The sequence below is a fragment of the Rhinatrema bivittatum genome, chromosome 5 (genome assembly GCF_901001135.1).
Source record: "Rhinatrema bivittatum chromosome 5, aRhiBiv1.1, whole genome shotgun sequence".
Taxonomy (NCBI): Eukaryota; Metazoa; Chordata; class Amphibia; order Gymnophiona; family Rhinatrematidae; genus Rhinatrema; species Rhinatrema bivittatum.
The window spans coordinates 374535417-374560701 of record NC_042619.1 but is presented as its reverse complement, the minus strand read 5'-3'; the positions used below and the strand labels follow the sequence as shown (position 1 = coordinate 374560701).

At 42.7% G+C, this 25285-nt stretch overlaps 1 protein-coding gene across 4 annotated transcripts in view; it reads left to right on the top strand.

Moving 5' to 3' along the window:
• Positions 1 to 25285, top strand: part of TBC1D8 (TBC1 domain family member 8) — a 438780-nt gene that overhangs the window by 155524 nt on the left and 257971 nt on the right. For all 4 annotated transcript variants that reach the window (XM_029604799.1, XM_029604801.1, XM_029604802.1 and 1 more), the window contains one exon: positions 14006 to 14246. In XM_029604799.1, coding sequence (XP_029460659.1) covers positions 14006 to 14246 — 241 coding nt within the window. The remainder of the gene's footprint in view (positions 1 to 14005; positions 14247 to 25285) is intronic.

The window sequence follows — 25285 nt, the reverse complement described above, 5'->3', positions numbered from 1 at the left end:
AGGAACTTTGTCAAATGCCTTCTGAAAATCCAAGTACACTCCATCTACAGGTTCACCTTTATCCACATGTTTATTAACTCCTTCAAAAAAGTAAAGCAGATTTGTGAGGCAAGACTTGCCATGCTGACTTTGTTCCATTACACCATGTCTTTCTATATGTTCTGTGATTTTGATGTTTAGAATACTTACCACTATTTTTCCTGGCACTGAAGTCAGGCTAACTGGTCTGTAGTTTCCCGGATCACCCTTGGAGCCCTTTTTAAATATTGGGGTTACATTAGCTATCCAGAGGATACTAATAGGTCTGAAATTTAATATTTTATAGTTCCTTCAGAACTTTGGGGTGTTTACCATCTGGTCCAGGTGATTTACTACTCTTCAGTTTGTCAGTCAGGTCTACCACATCTTCTAGGTTCACCGTGATTTGATTCAGTCCATCTGAATCATTACCCATGAAAACCTTCTCCAGTATGGGTACCTCCCCAACATCCTCTTCAGTAAACACCGAAGCAAAGAAATCATTTAATCTTTCTGCGATGGCCTTATCTTCTCTAAGTGCCCCTTTAACCCCTCGATCATCTAACGGTCCAACTGACTCCCTCACAGGCTTTCTGCTTTGGATATATTTTAAAAAGTTTTTACTGTGAGTTTTTTCCTCTACGGCCAATTTCTTTTCAAATTCTCTCTTAGCCTGTCTTATCAATGTCTTACATTTAACTTGCCAACGTTTATGCATTTTCCTATTTTCTTCTGTTGGATCCTTCTTCCAATTTTTGAATGAAGATCTTTTGGCTAAAATAGCGTCTTTCACCTCCCCTTTTAACCATGCCGGTAATCGTTTTGCCTTCTTTTCACCTTTCTTAATGTGTGGAATACATCTGGATTGAGCTTCTAGGATGGTATTTTTTTTTTAACAATGACCACGCCTCTTGAATACTTTTTACTTTTGTAGCTGCTCCTTTCAGTTTTTTTTCTAACAATTTTTCTCACTTTATCAAAGTTTTCCTTTTGAAAGTTTAGCACGAGAGCCGTGGATTTGCTTACTGTCCCCCTTCCAGTCATTAAATCAAATTTGATCATATTATGATCAATATTGCCAAGCGGCCCCACCACTTTACCTCTCTCACCAAATCCTGTTCTCCACTGAGAATTAGATCTAAAATTGCTCCCTCTCTCGTCGGTTGCTTCATAAAGCTATCATTTATTCCATCCAGGAACTTTATCTCTCTAGCGTGTCCCGATGATACATTTACCCAGTCAGTAGTGGGGTAATTGAAGTCTCCCATTATTACCACACTACTAATTTGGTTAGCTTCCTTAATTTCTCTTAGCATTTCACTGTCAGTCTCACCATCTTGACCAGGTAGATGGTAGTATACTATCACTATAATCTTCCCCGTCACACAAGGGATTTCTACTCATAAAGATTCAATTGTGCATTTAGTCTCGTGCAGGATGTTTACCCTGTTGGACTCTATGCCATCCCGGACATAAAGCACCACACCGCCTCCCGGGTGCTCCTCTCTGTCATTGAGATATAGTTTGTACCCCGGTATAGTACTATCCCATTGGTTGTCCTCCTTCCACCATGTCTCTGAGATGCCAATTAAGTCTGTCATCATTCACTGCTATACATTCTAATTATCCCATCTTACTTCTTAGACTTCTGGCATTAGCATAGAAACATTTCAAAGTTTGTTTTTTGTTTGTATTTTCATTCTGCTTTTTAATTGATAGGGATAAGTTAGAATTATTTAGCTCAGGTGAGATTTTAGTTACAGGCACTTGGACTACTTTTCTTATTATTGGAACCTCACTGTCGGGATGCCCTGATTCTAATGCATCATTAGTATCCTTTGAAGATACCTCTCTCCGAACCATGCGCTGCTGAGCGACTGTTGGCTTTCCCCTTTGTTCTAGTTTAAAAGCTGCTCTGTCTCCTTTTTAAAGGTTAGCGCCAGCAGTCTGGTTCCACCCTGGTTAAGGTGGAGCCCATCCCTTCGGAAGAGACTCCCCCTTCCCCAAAATGTTCCCCAGTTCCTAACAAAACTGAAACCCTCTTCCTTGCACCATCGTCTCATCCACGTATTGAGACTCCGGAGCTCTGCCTGCCTCTGGTGACCTGCATGTGGGATTCCAAATGGCAGATGATATTTAACGTGGACAAGTGCAAAGTGATGCATATAGGGAAAAATAACCCTTGCTGTAGTTACACAATATTAGGTTCTATTTTAGGAGTTACCACCCATAAACTGCTATTAATTAATAAGCAATAGTAGCTCGTGATTTATTTAATATTTGGGTACTTGCCAGGTGCTTGTGACTTGGATTAGCCACTGTTAGAAACAGGATACTGGTCTTGATGGACCCTTGGTCAGACCCAGTATGGCATGTCTTATGTTCTTATATTCTTATGTATACCTGAGTGCCATCGATGCCTACCACCAGGGTGTGGATGTTCACCCATCTCTGTGCAACCCATAGTGTGGGGTGTTTTGTGTGAGGTCTGCTTCAGTTGAAGCCTCCCTTGCGACCTCTGGCTGTTTCCTGGTACCTAAATGTGGTGGTGGCTCAGGTCATGATGGATCCTTTGGAGCCACTGCGCTCCTGTGATCTGAAGTACCTGATCTGGAAGGTCATGTTTTTGGTCACAGTCACCTCGGCGCACTGGGTCAGTGAGCTTCAGGCGTGGTAACGTACCCACTATACACAAAGTTCTTTCATGATAGAGTGGTTCTGCGCATGCACCCTAAATTCCTGCCTAAGGTGGTTACGGATTTTCATCTTAACTAGTCCTACCCATCCTTTTTCCTACATCTCATTCGCACCAGGGCAAACAGGCGCTGTACAACTTGGATTGCAAGAGAGCCTTGGCCTTCTACCTGGAGCAAACAGCAGGCCACAGGCAGTCTACATAATTATTCATCTCTCTTGACAAGAACAGATTAGGAGTTGTGGTCGCCAAGCAGACCCTGTCTAACTGGCTGGCGGATTGCATTTCCTTTTGCTGTGTGCAAGTAGGACTGCAACTTGGGGACCATGTCAAAGCTCACTTTGTCAGAGCCATGGCGGCTTCGGTGGTCAACTTGAGAGCAGTCCCTGTGGCTGAGATCTGCAAGGCTGCGATGTGGAGTTTCCACACTTTTGCTGCCCAATGCTGTTTGGACAAGGATGGCAGACACAATAGCAGCTTCGGACAGTCTGCCCTCTGGAATCTCTTTCAGCTGTAGAACCCAACTCTTCCTACCTACGGCCCATTGTTAGGGTTCAGGGTGTCTTCCTCTGATACCAACAGCAATGTATTGTTGTACCCATTGGCACCTAGTTGGGTGCATGTTGATCTTTTCTGTTGTTCAGGAACAGACTGTAGCTAGGGATTCACCCATGTATGAGGACTACCGTCCTTGTCCTAAGAGAAAGCAGAATTGTTTACTTGTAACAGGTGTTCTCCTAGGACAGCAGGATGTTGGTCCTCAAGAAACCCACCCACAACCCTGCAGAGTTGGGTTTCTCCTATGTTGGTTGTTTTATTTTTTCGTAATTCTATGTTACAAGACTGGAGAAGGGACCCTGTGTGGACATGTGGATAATGACATTCTGGGAATGCTCAGTGTGCCAGTCAAAGTTTCTAGAAACTTTGACATAAGTTTTCCGTGCCGTGCCATGTGTAAGGACTAATATACTGCTGTCCTAGAACACCTGTTACAGGTACGCAACTCTGCTTTATGGGTGATCCCTCCTTTCCACTATATATATATAGGGCAGAAAGGGACAGAGAGACAATATGCTAAGGGAGTAGAGAGATATTTGAGCATATGGGATGGGGAATGTGAATATAGGAGAAAGGAATGACACAATGTAAAATAAAATATGGAAGAGAAGAGGTAAGGCTCCATTAGAGAGAGAGACAAAAATGAATTTAAAAAAATGAAACTCTCTCAGTACTTTGCAAAAATGAAAATATTAATTTTCTGGCATTTAAGCAAAATGTATATTCTGTCCCTGCCCAATATCATAAACTTTCAATTAACCTGAATTGCATTTAGAGGGTAATATTGTAAACAGCTCACAAACATACCAGTTTTCACAACAAAATTATTGTAAGTTTGTTTTGAAAATTACCCTGGCAAATCTACCTGCACAGACTTACACTTGCCAATTTGTGTAGGTAGTTTGCTGAGAAAATCTACATGCATATTTTTGTACACATGCTTTTTGATTTTAAAATAAGAAACCTGCTCAGACCCTGCGTCCCAGGCATCACTCCCAAATGTGAGTAAATGTTACACACATATATGCCTTAAAGCTGCAGGTTTACCCGCATATCCGGTGAACAGTTTTGTAGCATGCCATTTTTACATGTAAAACACACTTTTATTCATGGAAATGGCTTTGAAAATTGCCAAATTGTTCTTTTTCTATTTCTGGTAAAAATAGTTTAATATTCTTTTCTGTCCTGGGACCTGAAACAAAATTATGATGATGCATATCCTGGTTTAGACAGTGTTTACATTTCTAGCTTCTCTTTCACCAGCACATAATGAATGTATGAATTCCTGTTTATTATAACTCTTTTCCTCATTGTTAATAGCTTTAGTGGGGTCTACTTTAGCAACACGGGAAAAAGTATGTAACTCAAAAGTTTTAGTAGCAAATCATCTTTTTCTTTTGGAAAAAAGTAAAATTGTTGTTTAATTGAAAATTTGATTTTCTGTATATATCAAACCACAAAATCAGATTGAGAAACAGATGAACTTTTACTTTATAAAATATCACCCATTCCTCTGGTGGCAGCTATTACAAGTTGGGAAACAGCTTTCTTTTGCTGTTTTGTACTTGTAGCTAAAATGTTTTATTCCACAAAACATATCTTAATTGGAAATGGAATATTTATAAACCAGGGGTGCGCAAACTTCTAAAGTTCAGGACTGCCAGCAGCATTTCAGATCACTGAAAGGCGGAGGGTATTGCTTGTGAAGTTTTGATGAGGATTCTGGCTCTTTCATTGATTTGAAATGTAGTGTGAGAGGGGGCGGCAGGGTTCCCAGAGGTATGGCAGATAGTGTTAGTAAAAGTATTTCTAGGATGTTGGAAACCCTGGTACATCCTTGGGAACCTTCTCACTTGCCTCCGCCCTTTCTCAGGATCGGCATCTGCTCTCCCTAACCAGAGGAGTGGGAGATGGGTGAATGGCAGGATGGGGTGTTTGTGGCACACTCTCTCCCTTTCTCATCCCCCATACGCTCTTGCTGTCTGTCTACTTTCCTTCCCTTAATACTTTCCTTCATTCCCCTTTTTCCTCTAACTCCTCTCTCATTTCCCCTCCCTTTCCCTCCTCTCCTCCATTTACCCTCTCTTTCACTCACACTACCTTCCTATCCTTGCACCCTCTTCCCTCCTCTCACCTTTCTTCCCTTCTGTCTCCTTCCCCTCTTACTCTGTCCCTACTCCTTTCAGTTCAGTCCCCTCCCCTTCTTTCACTTCCTTTCACTCACTCACCCCTGCTACCTTAGTCTGGCAGAGCCCACCAGCAGCTCATTTCTGGAGTGTAGATCTGATGTTTCTTCTCACGCTGATGGGCTCTGACATCCTTGCTAGCAACTCTATTATTTACCGAGGATTTGTCTCTTTTTTCCTGCTGGTGGGACCTGGCCTTCCTGTCAGCAGCTTCATTTCTCCATCACGGGCATGGTGCTGCTTCCCCTGCTGATGGGGCCTAGCCTCCCTACCAATAGCTTACTTTCTAGGTCATGGATCCAGGAGTTGTTCTCCTGCTGGTGGGGCAGATTTGGCCACTCCAATGAAAAGCTCTGTGGATCTGGTTTGGCTTGTGGGCCATAGCTTGTAGTTTGGGGATCCCTGTTACAAACCATTTTGATTTCAGAAACCAGTCTTAAAAATTGCTATTTATCTCCAATAATATACTTAGTGACGAAGTAGAGATGATAGAAGCATTATTTAAAAAATAATGCGAAAAAAGCATTTGCATTGCTTCAGCAAACACATTTATAGCTGATAGTATGAAATTTCAATATGTAAAGTAGCTTTGAATATTAGCCATATCATTTTCACTTTGCTAACAATCACTAGCAAACATAGGAAGCTTATGATTTTTAAAACCATTTTCTATCACAACTTCTTGGGAAGGCAATATTCACTATTATCCTGTTTGTAGTATTTTAAAATGTTATTGTAACTACATAGCATACTTTTGTTTTTTTGACATAAGCTAGAAACATATTGCTGGTCTGAATATTTTTAAAAATTATGTTGAAAGTTTATTATAGCATCAGGATGTGAGTTTACTAAGATCTTGCTGGCCTTATGTACACTAGTTACACAGGCGAAAGAGGGATATGGTGTACTAATTGATTCTTACATCATCAGTGATATGCTGCTATCAAGGAGCTCTGTTCCACTTGGTGAGGCACTCATTGTTTTCCCAAAAGTATTTAACCATCACATCTCTCCATGACTAAAAGTAAAATGTATACAGAACAAACAATAACTTAATGCTGAAAACTACATTACAATCATGGAATTTTCAACAGCTTGAAACCTTTGATTGATAAGCATAAATTATCTAAAATTATTGTACATGAGCTTTTGTAACAAAATAGGCCTCCTTCTTTCGATATCACATCAGAGACTACATTTTGCTCATGTACAATATTTTTGGATAATAATTAAATTGATCCAATAAAAGCCATCACAGCCTACAGAGAATCCACTTCGGTTGAAAAGCCATGCAGATTCCTGCATTACATATTCCATTCACTAAACTGAAAATATATATTTTTTTTCCTTGGTTGGTCCTGTTCTCGTCTCTGTTTTCCCTGGTCTGTCTTCTCCTAATGGCTTGTCCAGGGTCTCCTTTTCATTTTATTTTTCTTCTCTCTGTTTTCATTCATTCCTCCCCTCCACTGATATTGATTTTTCCCTTTAATTTTTATCCATTTCTATCTTCTCTGCCTCTAAATCTTCTCCCTTACATCACTGTCTCTTCATTATTTATCCACTCACACCTGGATTTTATTTATTTATATATATATATATATATATATTTATTTATTTAAAAACGTTTCTATGCCGTTGCTAAGTTAAATACCATCGCAACGGTTTACATGTAGGCACATATTTAATGTAGGTAAAAGTGTACTATAGTACATTCTAACAGGTGCCGTCAAAGGTTCGGTTACAATATATCATTAGACATAGTCATTTAGCGAGGTAGTTCATGACCAATTGTACCAAGGTACTTACACGGGTAGTTTTATCACACATAGTATTATAGTTATGCTTATTGTGGTGTAGAGTTCTTAGACTAATCTACTATAAAGTCCTAAGTACTGTATGTCTGTGCCTTTCTGTCTTTTCCTGAATAATTTCTCTCTATTCTCTCGTCTCATTGTAAAATGCTTGTTTAAAAAGCCATGTTTTTAAACTTTTCTTGAATGTCTTTAGATCATTTTGTAGTCTGATCTCTGGAGGCATTGTGTTCCAGATTATTGGTCCTGCTAGTGATAGGGCTCTTTCTCTCTTGTGTCAGTCTTGCTGTTTAACTGACGGGATGGTTAGGAGTGCTTTATTTGCTGATCGGAGGTTCCTGTGTGGCGTGTGTACCCATAATGCTGTGTTTAACCAGTCTGATTTCTCATCATAAATTAGTTTGTGAATGATACATAGGGTTTTGTATTTAATTCTGTGTTCAATTGGTAGCCAATGTAACTCTGCTAGGGTTTCAGTTATATGGTCCCTCCTTCTTTTTCCGGTTAGTATTCTAGCTGCTGTGTTCTGAAGTATTTGCAGTGGTCTTCCTTACTCTTCCTTACCTCTATTTATCTGTCTTAACACGTCACCTCTCTAGTTCTCCCCTCCATTGTTTCTCTCAGCCCTCCCATTTTTCCTTACTTGGTTGCTCATTCTTCCCCCAACAGCAGCTTCCTCATCATCCCCTCACTTACTGTACCCCGCCCATCCCTTCTTAATCTCAACCATTTCATTTCACTTATCTGCTCTTATATTCTCTCATTCCCTCCAGTCCGACTTCCTCACCCCCAGTTATCCCCTCTCTGATTCATTCACACAGTCATCCCCTTGCATACTCTCCCCTCCTTTCCAAATCTTCTCTGGCTCTCTTATATACACACCACATCACTCTTCTCTCGCTTACTCTCATCAATCCCTTCCCTCTCCCAGTTACCACTTCTTTCTCTAACTCCCCCCCCCCCCCATCACCACCTTTGACTCTGTCAACCCCCCTCCCCCTCTTCACCAGCTCTACTCTGTCACCCACCCTTGCCTTTCACCACTTCTGGCTCTCATGTGCACCCTCCTCTGGCTCTCTTCACCCATCACTATCTTTCTTTCATATTCACATTAACCCTCCAGCTCTCTTACCCCTCTATTTATTTAAAAATTATTTTTATACTGCCTATACAAAAAATTGTACGATCTAAGTGGTTTACAAATAAATAGCAGAAAATACAATAATATAAAGCAGTCTAGAAAGAAATTAAAATACATGTAACAGGACACGATTAAAAAATCATTAAAATAGAGATTTAAGAATAGTAAAAAATGTAAATAGACACGGAACTCAGCCTTAAACAACACATATCACTGAAAGTTAGAGAAGGCTACGCCAAATTAATGGTCCTTAGAAGACTAAAACCCCTATTAACTCAAGAACATTTTCGTACAATACTCCAAGCACTAATATTTGGTAGCACGGACTATTTGCAACACACTGTTCTTAGGATTACCATATACTATGATCAGACCAATGCAGATACTATAAAACTCGGTGGCCAGAATACTTACTGGAAAAGGCAGAAGAGATCATATCACACAAACACTTGCGGAGTTACACTGGCTTCCAATAGAACAAAGAGTGCAATTCAAAACACTATGCACAATCCATAAACTAATAAATGATGAAAACGCTGACTGGCTAAACACTGCACTATGATTACATGTCCCCCAAAGAAATCTCAGGTCCGCCAATAAAGCTCTACTAACCATACCCTCAGTCAAAACAGCAAAGTTGACCCAAGTCAGAGAGAGAGAGCGCTATCTTTGGCAGGACCATTATTGTGGAACACATTACTACTCGAGCTAAGACTAATGAAAGAATTAAAACTCTTCAAAAAAAAGCTTAAAAACCTGGCTCTACAAAAAATCATTTCATAGTGAGGTCGCTGAATAACAACAAATACATACAGCTGAAAGTCACCTGAAAAATAGCAGTATGTATTATTTTTTATTCTTTTAGTACTTTTATTATTTTTACTCACAATTAAATATTAATTTAAAAACAGTATATACATATCTGATTATCCCAATAATCAGATAAATAAAAATCCATCCCACTTCTAACTTAGAGTATATTATTGAACTATGTTACCATATAAAACTGGCACCCTATAGATAATTTAGAAACCAGACATATTTTGTGCCTAACTGTAAAACCGTTGTGATGGTGCATTACTAAACGACAGTATAGAAAAGCTATAAATAAAATAATTAAAAAAATTAAAAGTAAATATTAAATATTCCTTTTCACCAGCAATCTTGCACCACCCCTCCAAATGTTATACTCCTGCACCCCCATACGTTTGCACAAAATTCACCTACCACATGATTCTTATGCACCTCCTACTCTAGCTGTCTTTTATTCCTCTCTACTCCTCCCGCTTAACCCCTGACTCTAGAATACACAGCATGGCAGCGCAAACCTTGAAGAAGAAGGTACCAGACACTCCAAATTGGCACTGATGACTTTAGAGAGATTGGGGGGAAGAAGACAGCATTCAATCTCCTCCTCCACCTTCCTCCAGCATTCACCTCTTAGGCATTCATCACCTCCTCACCACACCCTTCTTTGAGCCTCACAAAACACTCACAGAAGGCATTTGCAGGACTGCTGCTCTGGGAGTTTCCCTCCTCCTGCCCTCTGTTGGCAAGAGTCCCTGGGAGCACAGCAGGCAGCATGGAGGCTCAGGAGGAGAGGAGGCCAGACTGACATGCACAGAGAACAGCTAGTCTGCTCCCTGCTTCAGCCCCTCTTTCTCCTCTTCCCTGCTCATGATGCCTGTTGCTGATAGGTCAGGAGGGGAGTTGCTGGAGCAGGGATTTGAGTGGCTCTTTTTTGCTTTGCTGTGCCCATTCCAATCCAGGGGTATTCTTAGGTACTTGCTACTGTAAGGTACTTACTGGGTACTTACTACTGTAACAAATATTGTTGAGGAGCAAAACTTTGTCTTAAACAAAGTTTATTATAAGTAGATATCATGGTAGTTATATTTTAAATGTAGTAATAGCAAGAATGGAGAAGCCTCGTTTGCCAAAGTGCAAATATAAACAAAGAAATCTGAGGAGGAAATTTAAAGAATTCTGTAACCGATACAGTGATATCAGCATGGAATTAATAAAGATGTTACTTTGAACCTGACATTTGGAAATCTTGTGATTGCACTGGATCATCAAAAATATTATTTTGATTTTAGTTATTTTCTCACATTTCTTTATTTACTGTTATTTTTTAAACTGTTAAATACATAACCACTTTCTGTGATGACTGACTTATCTTTCAGTGTAACATGTTTCTAGATTTACAGAACTGTGAACTTGGGGCTACTTGCAGTAGCAAACTCATTGAAATTTTAGTTAAAATAGATAAAACATGATTGTTTGCAATACTAAGCAATTCTTAGTCCCAACAGACACTGTGGGGTAGATTTTCAGAGGGGTTCGCGCGTACCCCCCTGAAAACCTACCCCAAACCCCCCCTGCACGCGCCGAGCCTATTTTGCATAGGCTTGGCGGCGCGCACAAGCCCCGGGATGTGCGTAAATCCGGGGGCTTTGCAAAGGGGGCGTGTCAAGGGCATGTCGGGTGGGCGGCACAAATTTCGGGGCGGGGCGGGAGGCGTGTCAGGGGCCTGACGCCGGCCTGGGGGTGTGGTCGAGGCCTCCGGACCAGCCCCTGGGTTGGGTGATGGGCGCGCGCAGATTTACACCTGCTTTCGGCAGGCGTAAATCTGCCAACAAAGGTAGGGGGGGGGGAGGGTTTAGATAGGGCCGGAGGGGAAGGTGAGGGGAGGCGGAAGGAAAGTTCCCTCTGAGGCCGCTCCGATTTCGGAGCGACCTCGGAAGGAACAGGTAGTGCGCGCTGGGCTCGGCGCGCGCAGGTTGCACAAATGTGCACCCCCTTGCACGCGCCGACCTCGGATTGTATAAGATACGCGCGGCTACGCGCGTATCTTATACAATCCAGCGGACTTTTGTTCGCGCCTGGTGCACGAACAAAAGTCCGCGCGCGCATAAATTTATAAAATCTACCCCAGCAAGCCCATCAAGAAGAAAATCCAAAGTACTGACTTCAAAATGTTTCTGTAAATGTTTTAGTTTGTGACCCAGCCCTTTAATGTGTGTGTTTGGTGCTTATGCAAACTTTGAAAATGGCATACCTTTTTTTTTTTTTTTTGCTTTCTAGAGTTAAAATACATGTTTTCCTGGTGCATTCTGTTTGCTATCTCATAATACACTGTTGTTACCTTGCAAGTTCCATGACGTTTGACAGCAATCTTTACATTATTTCATCAGTATATAGTACAAATTGTACAGTATTAACAAATGAGGTATTATCTAGGTCAGTGGTTCTCAACCGATGTGTTTCGACACACCAGTGTGTCGCCAAGAACACGCAGGTGTCGCCACACTTCCCGTTCCCCACGCAGACCCAGCTGCTCCCCCTCCCGAACAAAATAGGTCCTCCGCCCGGGCTTAAAATGCTGATAACCCGGGCGGAATGCGGCAGGACAGCTGAAGTCAGCGGCACCGGCATGCTCTCTTCTTCCCGCCCCCCCCACCCCGCGGCCTGGAAGTGGTGAGCAGTGGGTGCGTGCACGGGAAGAAGAGACCATGCTAGTGCAGGCAACACCGGCCCGAAGAAAAGAAGAGGAGCGCAGCCTGAGGAATGAGCTGCGCGGCTTGGAGAAAAACAAAGAACGTCGTCAACCCCTGCGGCCGATGGGACTCCTTTCTCAGTGAGGGCTGAAAATGAAGTAGGTTGCTGCTGCCTTTAGGGTTAGAAGTGGAGGAAGCTGCTGCTGCTGCTAGTTCGGGGGAGGGGGAGAGAGTGAGTGAATGAGCAAGCATGTGTGTTTGAGATCCTGTGTGTGTGTGTGTGTGAGATAGCATGTATGTGAATGATTGAGAGCCTGTGCATGTGAAAGAGAGTATGTGTGTGATTTGAGAGCTGGTTTAGGTGAGGGAGTATGTGATTGAGAGCATGTGAGAAAGATAGAGCATATGTGTCTGTGTGATTGAGAGCCTGTGTGTAAATGAGAGAAAGAGAGAGAGCATGTTTGTAAGCATATGAATGAGAGTGTGTGAGAGAAAAATACAGCATGTATGTGTGTGATTGAAAGCCTGTGTGTAAGCCTGAAAAGATAGCATGTGTGTAAATGTGTAATTAAGAGCCTATATAAGTGAGAGAGAAAAAGCATGTGTATATGTGAGTACTGAGAGCATGTGTGTATAGGTGTGTCATTGAGAGCCAGTGTGAGAGAGAGCGCTGGTATGTGACAGAGAGGAGAAAGTTCCAAGCAAACCACCCCGCCTCCTGCTAATTCAGAATAATATCAGAACACCTGGATATCAAATGTTCCCAGGTATGCAGAGCAAAAAATTGTTTGTATCCTTATTATTTTTCATTACTGGGTCTTTGTGTCTATTTTGAAATATTTTATTGGTATCTAGAAATTTTTTTATGAGTTTTTAATTATTGGATATTTCATTCATCTGCTGTTTTCAAATAATCTGTTCTTTTTGTTAGTATGGTTTTACTGCTATTGATTTTATATTTCTTGATTTGTTTTATAAGGATGGGTGATGTTTCTTTTTTTCCTTTTTGCACTGCATACAGAGACTATGGCTTGTTGCGGTTTCCATTTCAGTTTTTGTCTGCATGCTTCTTGTTATGCGTTTTGGTTTCTTTATTCTTTGTTAGGTGAGGGTCAGCACATGTGATTCGGGTGAGGTTTTCTGCTGGCGTGTAGTTTCTGTGTAGGGCTCTATAGCAGCCTGACTTGGTCCGTTTTCCTAATAGGAGATGTATTGGCGTCTTAAGGCCTGGTGAAATATTTTCAGTGTTGCCTTTTCTTAGGTAAGGTGGTTACTGTTAAGTGCTGGAAATTGGTGCTGTTTTGGTGTGGGATGTTTACTGTTTATGCAATTTCTGTTCAGACAGAATATGTATCTTTTTCTTGTGTCATTCTTAACAATAAAAATAATACTGGACCTTTATTTTTTATTTCCGTCATAAATTGTAATGAGCAGTGTGTCACACATGTGAGCGTGGTCTGTGAGGTGTGTCCTGATGGGAAAAAGGTTGAGAACCACTGATCTAGGTAGTAACACTTTAAGATTGTATCGGAAAGTCTGAGAAAAAGGCAAGTTGATCTAAAATCACATTAATTTTGTTGAAACAAAATTACACATGCATAGATTGGAATCATGGTAACATGTATATTAAAATTAAATTCAAGCATTACATTTTTCATGCAAACAACTGGACAACATAATCCACAGTGTAATAGCATCAATCATGCAGTGAATGGAAAATGGCAAAAGGAGAAATAAGCTATGACAGAAGAGAATATTATGGAGCGCTTTGAAGATATCCATGTTGTTTTAATTTGAATAGAATGAAAAGGTTATTACTTGTATAAATACTTGGAAGTGAGAGGCATGGTCAACGTGTTAGAAATTATGGCTCTTCCATAACACTATACATTCAAACTTAAAAGATTTGGCAAAGGGATCCCGATAAAGAAAGGGGTTAGGTAAGGAGTGGATATATTTTTTTTTGCTATGTTATTGTTTTGTCATTTATGCCTGCATTAAATCTAACATTATGTATGCCTTTTGCCAGCACAGTCCTGTCTGGAACTGTTTATTTCAATAACTTGTTGAAAATGCTTTTCTCTGTTAAATTGCAGTCAAGCTTGCAGTCCCTTGGGTGGATATACAAAAACTGGAAAGAACCTCCAATGTCTTCATGGCAGACATTATTCGCATTACTACTCGTAGTAAAGAGAGAGACTTTTCTATGTTTCTTGATATCGATGAAGTGTTCAAGATAATGGAACAGCTGGCAGATGTAACTGTTCGAAGACTTCTAGATAATGAAATCTTTGAACTAGATCCAGCTCTGCAGGAACCTACTCAGATTACCAAGAGGTAAAAAGCAAAGCTAGTTTATTCTTGTATAGAAGCCCTGCAATAGAGAGACATCACCAGTGATGTAATATCCTAGAAAATTGCTGTAGTACAAATACTGTAGGTTGAAATACATGAGAAATACATTGTACTCTAAAGTAATCTTCACAGCCTTTTTGCTTCTAAATATAAAAATGCTTTTCATTTCTTAAAAAGCAAAATCTTCCAACTGTGTATTTAATCTTCCTAATGCTTTTGTTTGTCATTTATTTAAATTTGTTTTATTTGCAGTTTTCTGAACAGGTAGTTGATCATCATTTTTTGTTTCCTTTGAAACCACTAGCCCTGTCCTTATGGATCCAGTAGTCCTCAATATTTGTCATTCCAGTGAGCCACATCTAAGTGAGCTGAGGTCCAAGAGCCATATTTTTATGTTTTGTATTTGAACTTTCCATTTAAGTTTTCCATTTTGTTCATTACTTTATTTAAGTTTGTGTGTGAAAGTCACAATGAGGGCCCTAAAGATCCGCATGTAGCTATCTATCTTCAGGTAGAATTATCATTGTTGTAGATAGATTAATTGTTTTATTTTTCAAGACAGCACAAGCGTAATAAAGGACAACATCCTTTAGAAGTCTTATCTCATATAGTTTGTTATATAGAAGACAATAAAATTGTTCCTGACCTCTTTAGACTCAGCATATTAATGTTAAAATCAAACAGCCTAATTTGTTCCTAACAATCAGGTTTAACTTACAAACCTAGTTTATTATTTTAAATTGTTACCGTACAATGATGGCACATGAGTAATTTGTAATCTATACCACCCATATTTCTCTTTATCCGTGCCCTTCTGTAAACCGTTGTGATGGTATTTAACTTAACGACGGTATAGAAAATTTTTTAAATAAATAAATTGATTATTATGCTAGCTTATCTTTACTTCACTAGTAGCGCTGGGTTTTAAGGCGAGGCTTTGCATGTGACATGACACACTATTGAGGGATTAGATCAGGACTTCCGAAACCTATCTTAGAGACCTCACAGCCAGTTGGGTTTTTAGGATCTCCACAATAAATATACATGAGATAATTTTGTATATACTGGGTTTCCAGTGTATTCAAATGTATGCATATTTGTTATGGATATTCTAAAAACCCAGCTAATTGTGAAGTGTCCAGAAGAGTTTTGGGAAGCCCTGGATTAGGTAGTTTTGTATTCCTGTTTTTAATATTCAGATAATTATAACTCCTCCTTTTCTCAGAGGGTCACCTTTGAAGGCCACAGAGGTAGGGATCAATGCTGCTGCAGCCCTGGAAATAGTCATCATTCCTCCAGAGATCACTAGGTGGGGATCAGAGAGTGTCTGGAATGCCCAGGGGGAGACTTACAAACTTAAACAAAGTCCAATGTCCACACCTGAAATTGGTTCCAAATTGTAGAAATTTATTATAGATCCAAAACAGGTTCCAATTCAACTTCTAGTATTTAGGAGAAGTTACTGGATACAGTCCAAAAACAAAACACTTACTCCTAGATTCATCAAAATATATTAACACATGGATAATGCCCACAATAAGAAAAAGGGGCATGTTTAGGGAAAGTTTAGAATTACTGCACCACACGATAACATACTGCTTCGCATCAGTAGTATCGCAAGATACGGTAAACTTATTGAGGGGCGCGATAATTCCTATTTTCGCATCTTGCGCAGAGAGAGAGAGAGAGAGACTATCTACAAGGCCTTCATTGTAGTGAAGTATTTATATCTCTATAGGAGAGCCATCTAATAGGTCAAGGTGAGTGTTGGTGGTAGTTTAGGGGCCAGTTTCTCATGAAGAGTGAGACGTATGAACAGCACAGTACACCTTGGTGAAGATTTGACATTTGGAGTGAGGAAAGTCTCACAAAGAAGCCATTTCTATTATGTTCCCTCAGGGTACCATCAAGCTAGGGTGAGAACATGTACAAAATAAATAGTTGCACACTGTGAGGGCCTCCCCAGAGGCGGTTGCTCGCTCTCTCTCTCACTCTCTCTCTCAAGCCCAGAAATAGCCAAAATGCATTTTAAAAACTTATTGCAAATCGCGTTATGGCCGTTTCGGGCATATCACACAGCTTAACACCAGGAAAAAAGATATAGTTATTTCCAGCGTTAAAAACGTGTGATAGCATGTGTTATGCTATTGCACGGTGCGATATTGCTCCTCGTTTTCATAAATCCCATCCAAAGCCCTCCCTAATCCCACCCCTTCCAAAAATTTGCATTTGCGCCGTGAGCTACCGTTATTATTGCATGTATTATGGCATTAATGCCATAATGCATTTTGATGAATGACCCGGTTAATGACAGACACCACCCTCTCTCTTCAAATAGCTTCTTTGAGACTAAGGTAACAACAGCCAGCTTTTGCTCTGTCGAGGCAACATTCTTTTGACTGAAAACAAAATCCTCAATTTTTTTTACATGGAGCAAGGATTTTTCCCTTTGAACTCAGAGTCTTTTTCTCACTGGTTGCTTTTAGTGATCTTATATCCAACTGTGCATTCAGTCAGTTTCTCTCACTTCCCCAGACCACTCCTAAAAATGCCTGTGTAAGCATCTTATGTAGATTCTATCCAACCTATCTCCTTTGAGGAAATGAAACTCCCACTGTACACAACCCTATCTAGTCTATTCCATCACTCAAACATTAGATGACACCATCTAATTCCCTATCAACCCCTCCTTAAAAGAAATGTTCTTGCACATTACAAGAACTCTGCAAACACAGAGTTCACTGACCTCTACATGATTCTAGAAAGAAGGAACCCTCTAGCAAAACCCTTTAGTGACCCTAGGTAAGGTTACATAAATATGTAGACAGATGGACTTAGGACCAGTGGATTATGCTCCCCTGCCAGCAGAAGGAGACAGAGCAAGATGACGTCATAGTATATATATTCTTGCAGTGACTCCAGCCTGACAGTATTCTCCGTCCCCAGCAGATGGTGGATGTACATCTCCCTGTGGGGGATTGCTGTGAATTTTGAAAGTGGAATTTTATATTGAGAAACGAAAGCCACGCTCTCCTGCAGTGATACATAAAAGCCCCTCTCCCAGTTGAGAATTCCTGAGGTGGTTCAGGGACCAACAAGAGAGGGAGCAATTTTAGATCTAATTCTCAGTGGAGCACAGGATTTGGTGAGAGAGGTAACAGTGGTGGAGCCGCTTGGCAATAGTGATCATAATATGATCAAATTTGAATTAATGACTGGAAGGGGGACAGTAAGCAAATCCATGGCTTACGCTCTAAACTTTCATAAGGGAAACCTTGATAAAATGAGAAAAATAGTTAGAAAAAAATGTAAAGGAGCAGCTACAAAGGTAAAAAGTGTGCAAGAGGTGTGGTCATTGTTAAAAAAAAAAAAAAAAAAATACCATCCTAGAAGCACAGTCAAGATGTATTCCACACATTAAGAAAGGTGGAAAGAAAGCAAAACGTTCACCGGCATGGTTAAAAGGTGAGGTGAAAAGCTATTTTAGCCAAAAGATCTTTATTCAAAAATTGGAAGAAGGATCCAACAGAAGAAAATAGGATAATGCATAAGCGTTGGCAAGTTAAATGTAAGACATTGATAAGACAGGCTAAGAGAGAATATGAAAAGAAGTTGGCCATAGAGGCAAAAATTCACAGCAAAAACTTTAAAAAAATATATCTGAAGCAGAAACTGAATCCCTCTTCCTTGCCTCATCGTCTCATCCACACATTGAGACTCCGGAGCTCTGACTGCCTCTGGGGACCTGTGTGTGGAACAGGAAGCATTTCAGAGAATGCTACCCTTGGAGGTTCTGGATTTCAGCTTTCTACCTAAGATCTTAAATTTGGTTTCCAGAACCTCTCTCCCACATTTTCCTATGTTATTGGTGCCCACATGTACCATGACATTAAGCTCCTCCCCAACACTGTCTAAAATTCTGTCTAGGTGACGCGACCGGTTTCCCACCTTTGCACCAGGTAGGCATGTTACCAGGGTATCCTCATGTCCTCTAGCAATCCATCTGTCTACATTCTTAATAATCGAATCACCAACTATGACAGCCGATATAACCCTTCCTTCTTGGGCAGTAGCCCTGGGAGACTCAGTGTGAGAGGATAATGCACAGCCTGGAGAACAGGTCCTTGCTACAAAATCAATTCCTGCTGTACCAGGTTGATGCTTTCAGATCATGAGACCTTCCTCCTCCAAGGCAGCACCAAGGCTGCCATACTGGAGTTGGGACTTGGCTACTATGTCCCTGAACGTCTCATATATATACCTCTCTGACTGCCTCAGCTCCTCCAGGTCTGCTACTCTAGTTTCCAGAGATCGGAATTATTCTCTGAATTCCAGAGCTCTTTGTACTGGGTGTACATGTACAACTTCTCACTGGCGGGTAAAAAATTCATACATGCGACACTTGAAGCAAAAGAGAGAGAGGCCCCTCTCTTGCTGCTGAACTGCTACCTTCATCTTAAATTTGTTCAGTTCCTAGTTAAGTTTAGGTTGCTATGGGAGAAGGAATGCATACAATTAGGGTGCTTTAAATGTATTAGTGTTTATCCCAGGAGAAGCAGGATGATAGTCCTCACATATGGATGACGTCACTGGACGGAGCCCTATCTCAGAAAACTTTCTGTCAAAGCATGCCATGATCCCTCGAGTCCAGTTAAACAAAATTTTTCTGTCAGAAGGCCGTTGACGGATGTCCGGCCTTCATAATGGCAACTGGTTTTAAAAAGTGCTCGAACTGCCCTTGCACTATGTCCATCACTGACCCGCATGTCGAGTGTGTGCTGTGCTTGGGTGAATCCCATAATGTCTCCACCTGTCCACAATGCGCCGAAATGACAGCCAACGGCAGGCGGGCCCGTCAGAAGATGGGAACATCTCTTCCATATTCAATTAATACCATCGACGTCCACATCGACTCAGTCGTCTCTAGCTGGAGCGGCTAAAAAATTCGTCGTTCGAAAGCGTTGCCCGGTGACCGAAGAAAAGCACCGACCATTGGGAAAAGCATCGCATTGTCTGACATCGACACCCGATGTTGCATCGATTCCGGGAACCCCTGTCGATGCCAAAGGAACCAATGCCGAAAAGGTCTCGAGTGGAAGAGCCATCGATGCCCTCGATGCCTCTCACTCCAAGGCGTTCCCCACCGGTAACGGTGCCGGGTACCGAGCCACCACAGGGACCTGTGGAAGTGCTGGTTCCGCCTGCTCTGCCACCCTCTATAGCTGCTCTGACCTCATCAGCTATACAGGTGGAACTGGATGGTTTTATCTGCCAGGCAGTTAAAGATGCTCTCAGAGACCTTCAACCTTTGATGCCATCTGAGCCAACACCCGTGCCGATGCCGGCACTGATGCTGACGCCGGATCTTTCAATCTTTGCACAAATCCTGTCGAAGCTCGATGCCCTCGCTGGTGCTCTCCCTGCACAGCCAAAGACACCGCAAATACCAATCCCCTTGAGTGAAGACGAAGCCTCCGGGGTTTCTCCCATGCCTGAACCTGTTCCAGGACCATCTGGGATTTCTCGGCCGAGAATTCCATGTCTCCATCGATACTCTTTTCTCCTCCATCGATGCCATCGCAAAAGCCATCGATGCCTTTGTTTATACCTCACTCTACTTCCCCATGACGCCCTTCATCAGACACCTGGGAGGAGGGAGACACAGATTCCTCATCAGAAGATGAATTGTCTGAGCCATCCCCACCTGAGGAAAGGAGGAAGTCACCTCCAGAGGACCTCTCCTTTTCAAACTTTGTGAAGGAGATGGCTGATACCATCCCCTTTCAACTAGTAGCGGAAGAGGACACCAGGCAGAAGACCCTGGAAGTTCTGCAGTTTGTTGATCCTTCTAAGGAAGTTTTAGCAATTCCAGTCCTGGTGGACCTGCAGCACAGGCTGTGGGAGCACCCATGTTCATCCCACCAGTGAACAAGAAGATGGATGCCACCTACCTGGTACAACATATCCCAGGTTACCAAAAGGCCCATCTCCCACACCAATCTGTGATGGTAGAATCCGCCCAAAAGAAGTCGAAGAAGATACGTCCCCACTCATTGACGCCTCCTGGCAAAGAACAAAAGTTCTTAGACACTCTGGGCAGGAAGGTCTTTCAAGGCTGTTATTATTTAGGAGAGTTGTGGGTGGATCCTTGGGCCAGTGGCAGATGACCACGCCCCCGGGGGAAGATCCCGAGAGGGACCACCGGTCAGGCTCAGAGTTAGGAGACAGACACACACTAGTTCTTTTATTAGACAGTATACTGAACCACTAGAGGTGGCAATAGTGAGCTGGAATGCCCAGCTGGGCTGTAGTCCCTCAGATACTGGAACAGCGATCCCTGGAGGCTGACCTGTAGAGAAACTGAAATATAGTGAGTAGGCAGGGTATGCAGAGTCCATGGACAGAACCTGATGGCAACACTCACACAATGTCATATAGAAGCCCAGGAGCTGGAATGAAGTAGGCCCTCGAGGAGCGAGTACCTGGTTCCAGAGAAAGCTCTGAGAGTGCGATGGTAACGCACAGATGTAGTAGGCAGCGATGACTTCCAGGCAGAAGCAAATTCCAAAGAAGTCCGGGAACGAGGGCCCTCGAGGAGTGAGTACCGGTTCCAGACTGCAACCTACAAAGTAGAGAGAGAGAGAGCGAGGCCCCCGAGGAGTGGGTACCTCTGGTAAGTCCGAGGAGGCAGAGTAGCTTGGAAAGTCGTAGCGAGTCCGTTGCCATTCCTTGCGAACTCGAGTTGTTAGCAATTCAGAGACCTTTAAATATCTGAAGCGGATGACGTCATCTCAGGGGGACGTCCCTGAGGTTCGCGCTTCTGGTACTTGAGGCGGGGCTGTGCCGTGCCCCTAGGCATCAGGTCAACATGGCGGATTGCAGCGTCGGGCTGGTCCGGGGATGCTGGACGAGGTCGACAGAGAGACGCAGCAGCCAGCCTTCCATCGACCCCGGAGGGAGTCGCCAGTGCGGTAAGGTGGGCGGAGTGGAGACATCGGGCAGCGACGGTCGCAACAAAGGCTCAATGTTGTTTCCAGGATAGCGTCATATCAACTATATATGACTCAGTATCAACGCAACCTCTGGAAGCAGATGCAGCAACTATCTGAGGCTTTACCTCAACAGTAAGTTAAGACATAATACATAAGGGCCTAGAAGCAGGCAAACATGAGGTCCGTGCAGCCTGTGATAGCTTTGAAACCTCATCCAAGATGTCTGCAACTGGAATCAGTGCACGTAGGTGGGCCTGGCTGAAGGCCTCTGACCTCAGGCCTGAGGTTCAGGAAAAGCTAGCAGATTTGCCTTGTGCTGGTGACAGCCTTTTTGGAGGAAAGGTTCTGGATGCAGTAGCACAATTAAAAGAATACTCTGAAACTCTACACCAGCTCTCTGCTGTTCCAAGAGAAACATCAGCTGCTGTTAGGACAGTACAGAAAGACACCAGAAAACCCTATTACCGGCCATGGAGGTATTATCCACCAGCACCCGTGGTAGGGCTTCTAGACTAGCACAGAGAAGTCAGCCTAGACAACCAAGGGCATCTAGGCCTCAAGCTCCGCCTCAGACAGGCCCTGCATCAGGATTTTGAGAACCCGCCACAGGACAGCAGCCAGGAAACAGAGAGTAGGATTAAATGGTCAATTTTCTCAGTGGAAAAGGGTAAACAGTGGAGTGCCTCAGGGATCTGTACTTGGACCGGTGCTTTTCAATATATATATAAATGATCTGGAAAGGAATACGACGAGTGAGGTTATCAAATTTGCAGATGATACAAAATTATTCAGAGTAGTTAAATCACAAGCAGACTGTGATACATTGCAGGAGGACCTTGCAAGACTTGAAGATTGGGCATCCAAATGGCAGATGAAATTTAATGTGGACAAGTGCAATGTGTTGCATATAGGGAAAAATAACCGTTGCTGTAGTTACACGATGTTAGGTTCCATATTAGGAGCTACCACCCAGGAAAAAGATCTAGGCATCATAGTGGATAATACTTTAAAATCGTCAGCTCAGTGTGCTGCAGCAGTCAAAAAAGCAAATAGAATGTTAGGAATTATTAGGAAGGGAATGGTTAATAAAACGGAAAATGTCATAATGCCTCTATATCGCTCCATGGTGAGACCACACCTTGAATACTGTGTACAATTCTGGTCGCCGCATCTCAAAAAAGATATAGTTGCGATGGAGAAGGTACAGAGAAGGGCAACCAGAATGATAAAGGGGATGGAACAGCTTCCCTATGAGGAAAGGCTGAAGAGAATTAGGGCTGTTCAGCTTGGAGAAGAGACGGCTGAGGGGGGATATGATAGAGGTCTTTAAGATCATGAGAGGTCTTGAACGAGTAGATGTGACTCTGTTATTTTCACTTTTGAATAATAGAAGGACTAGGGGGCATTCCATGAAATTAGCAAGTAGCACATTTAAGACTAATCGGAGAAAATTCTTTTTCACTCAACACACAATAAAGCTCTGGAATTTGTTGCCAGAGGATGTGGTTAGTGCAGTTAGCGTAGCTGGGTTCAAAAAAGGTTTGGATAAGTTCTTGGAGGAGAATTCCCTTAATGGCTATTAATCAAGTTTACTTAGGGAATAGCCACTGCCATTAATTGCATCAGTAGCATGGGATCTTCTTAGTGTTTGGGTAATTGCCAGGTTCTTGTGGCCTGGTTTTGGCCTCTGTTGGAAACAGGAAGCTGGGCTTGATGGACCCTTGGTCTTGACCCAGCATGGCAATTTCTTATGTTCACTCCACCAGCCCGATCCCAAATCTACCAGTGGGAGGTCGGGTCTCTTTCTTTCAACCCAATTGGTCAAACATCACAACAGATCAATTGGTACTATCCATTATAAAACACGGTTACCAACTGGATTTTCTCACAGTTCCAAAAGAGTTTCCACCAAAGTCTCTTTGGATACACAAACATCATATCACTCTCCTGAACACAGAATTATCCACCCTTCTCAGAGCCAGGGCCGTGGAACCAGTTCCCCGACCTTAGCAGGGCAGAGGGTTCTACTCCCGTTATTTCCTCATTCCAAAGAAAACAGGAAGCCTATGTCCCATCTTAGACCTCCGCAATCTCAACAAATTTCTACGGAAAGAAAAATTCAGAATGGTCTCCTTAGGCACCATGCTGCCCCTTCTTCAAGCAGGAGACTGGCGCTGTTCTCTGGATCTGCAAGACGCTTACGCTCACATTCCAATATTCCCTCCTCATTGCAAGTTTCTGCGTTTCCTGGTGGGTCATCAGCATTTCCAATACCGGGTTCTGCCATTTGGACTTGCCTCAGCACCCCGAGTATTCACAAACAGGCCACTACAGAAAGAAGTGCGGGAGAGTCAGCAAGCGCCCGCTCTCCTGACGCGTGCACAGGCCAGTGTCCTGGGCGCATGATTCTGTATCAGCCCACATGCAAATGAGGGCCCGCGGTAAAAGGCGGCGCTAGGGACACTAGCGTGACCCTAGCACCTCCTTTTTGACAGAAGCGGCGGCTGTCAGCGGGTTTGACAGCCGACGCTCAATTTTACCGACATCTGTTCTCGAATCCGCTGACAGCCATGGGTTCGGAAAACTGATGCCGGCAAAATTGAGTGTCCGTCTTCCATCCCGCGAGCTGATTTAAAATTTTTTTTTTTTATTTTAAACTTTTTTTTTACTTTTGGGGCCTCCGACTTAATATCGCTATGATATTAAGTCGGAGGGTGTACAGAAAAGCAGTTTTTACGGCTTTTCTGTACACTTTCCCGGTGCTGGCAGAAATTAACTCCTGCCTTTGGGTAGGTGTTAATTTCTGAAAGCAAAATGTGCGGCTTGGCTGCACATTTCACTTTCTGTATCGCGCGTGAATAACTAATAGGGCCATCAACATGCATTTGCATGTTGCGGGCGCTATTAGTTTCGGGGGGGGGGGGGGGGGGCGTGCGTTTTCGACGCGCTATTACCCCTTACTGTATAAGGGGTAAAAATAGCATGTCGAAAACGTGCGGCCAAACGTGGGCTAACAGTGCGCTCCAGTGGAGCGCACTTTACTGCATCAACCTGAAAGTGCCTAGCTGTAGCAGCAGCTCATTTGCACAAGGAAAGTGTACACATTTTTCCTTACCTGGACGACTGGCTCATCAGAAGCCAGTCAAAGCAAGGAGCTCTCACCTCTCTCAGGCTCACAATCAATCTGCTCCACTCGTTGGGATTCCTAATCAACTACCAGAAATGCCACTTCATACCATCTCACCTACTACAATTCATCGGAGCAGACTTGAACACGATAATATCAAGAGCCTTCCTCCCAGAGGACCGGGCAGAGACACTCTCCTCATTAGCGAACTCTCTGCACACAAAGAAACAGGTGACAGCACATCAGTTTCTAACTCTGCTTGGCCACATGGCCTCCACAGTTCGTCACTCCTATGGCCAGATTAGCCATGAGACTAACCCAATGGACATTAAGATCACAGTGGATACAAGCCATTCAACCACTGTCGTCTCCAATTCAAGTAACCCACCAGCTACGTTCATCTCTCCTTTGGGCGAGCAAGAACAATTTGTGCACAGGCCTACCCTTCCAACAATCAGTTCCACTAGTAACTTCAACTACAGATGCATCCACCTTGGGTTGGGGAGCACACATAAGCAATCTCCAAACTCAAGGTACTTGGACAAAACTCGAAGCAACATTTCAAATCAGTTTCCTAGAGCTTCGAGCTATACATTGTGCTCTACATGTGTTCAAGGTCTGTCTTTCATATAAGACTATTCTTATACAGACAGTATCGGGGGTACCATATGGTACCTGAACAAACAGGGAGGTACGGGCTCGTATTTCCTATGTCAAGAAGCCACACAGATTTGGGACTGGGCCCTGACACATTACATGTTTCTCCGGGCCATTTATCTAGCAGACATCCACAAGTTGTTGCAGATTGCCTCAGTCATCAGTTCCATCCCGACGAGTGGTCCCTGGATCCTTTGGTAACGACCAGAATATTCCAATGCTGGGGCCAACCAACCATAGACTCT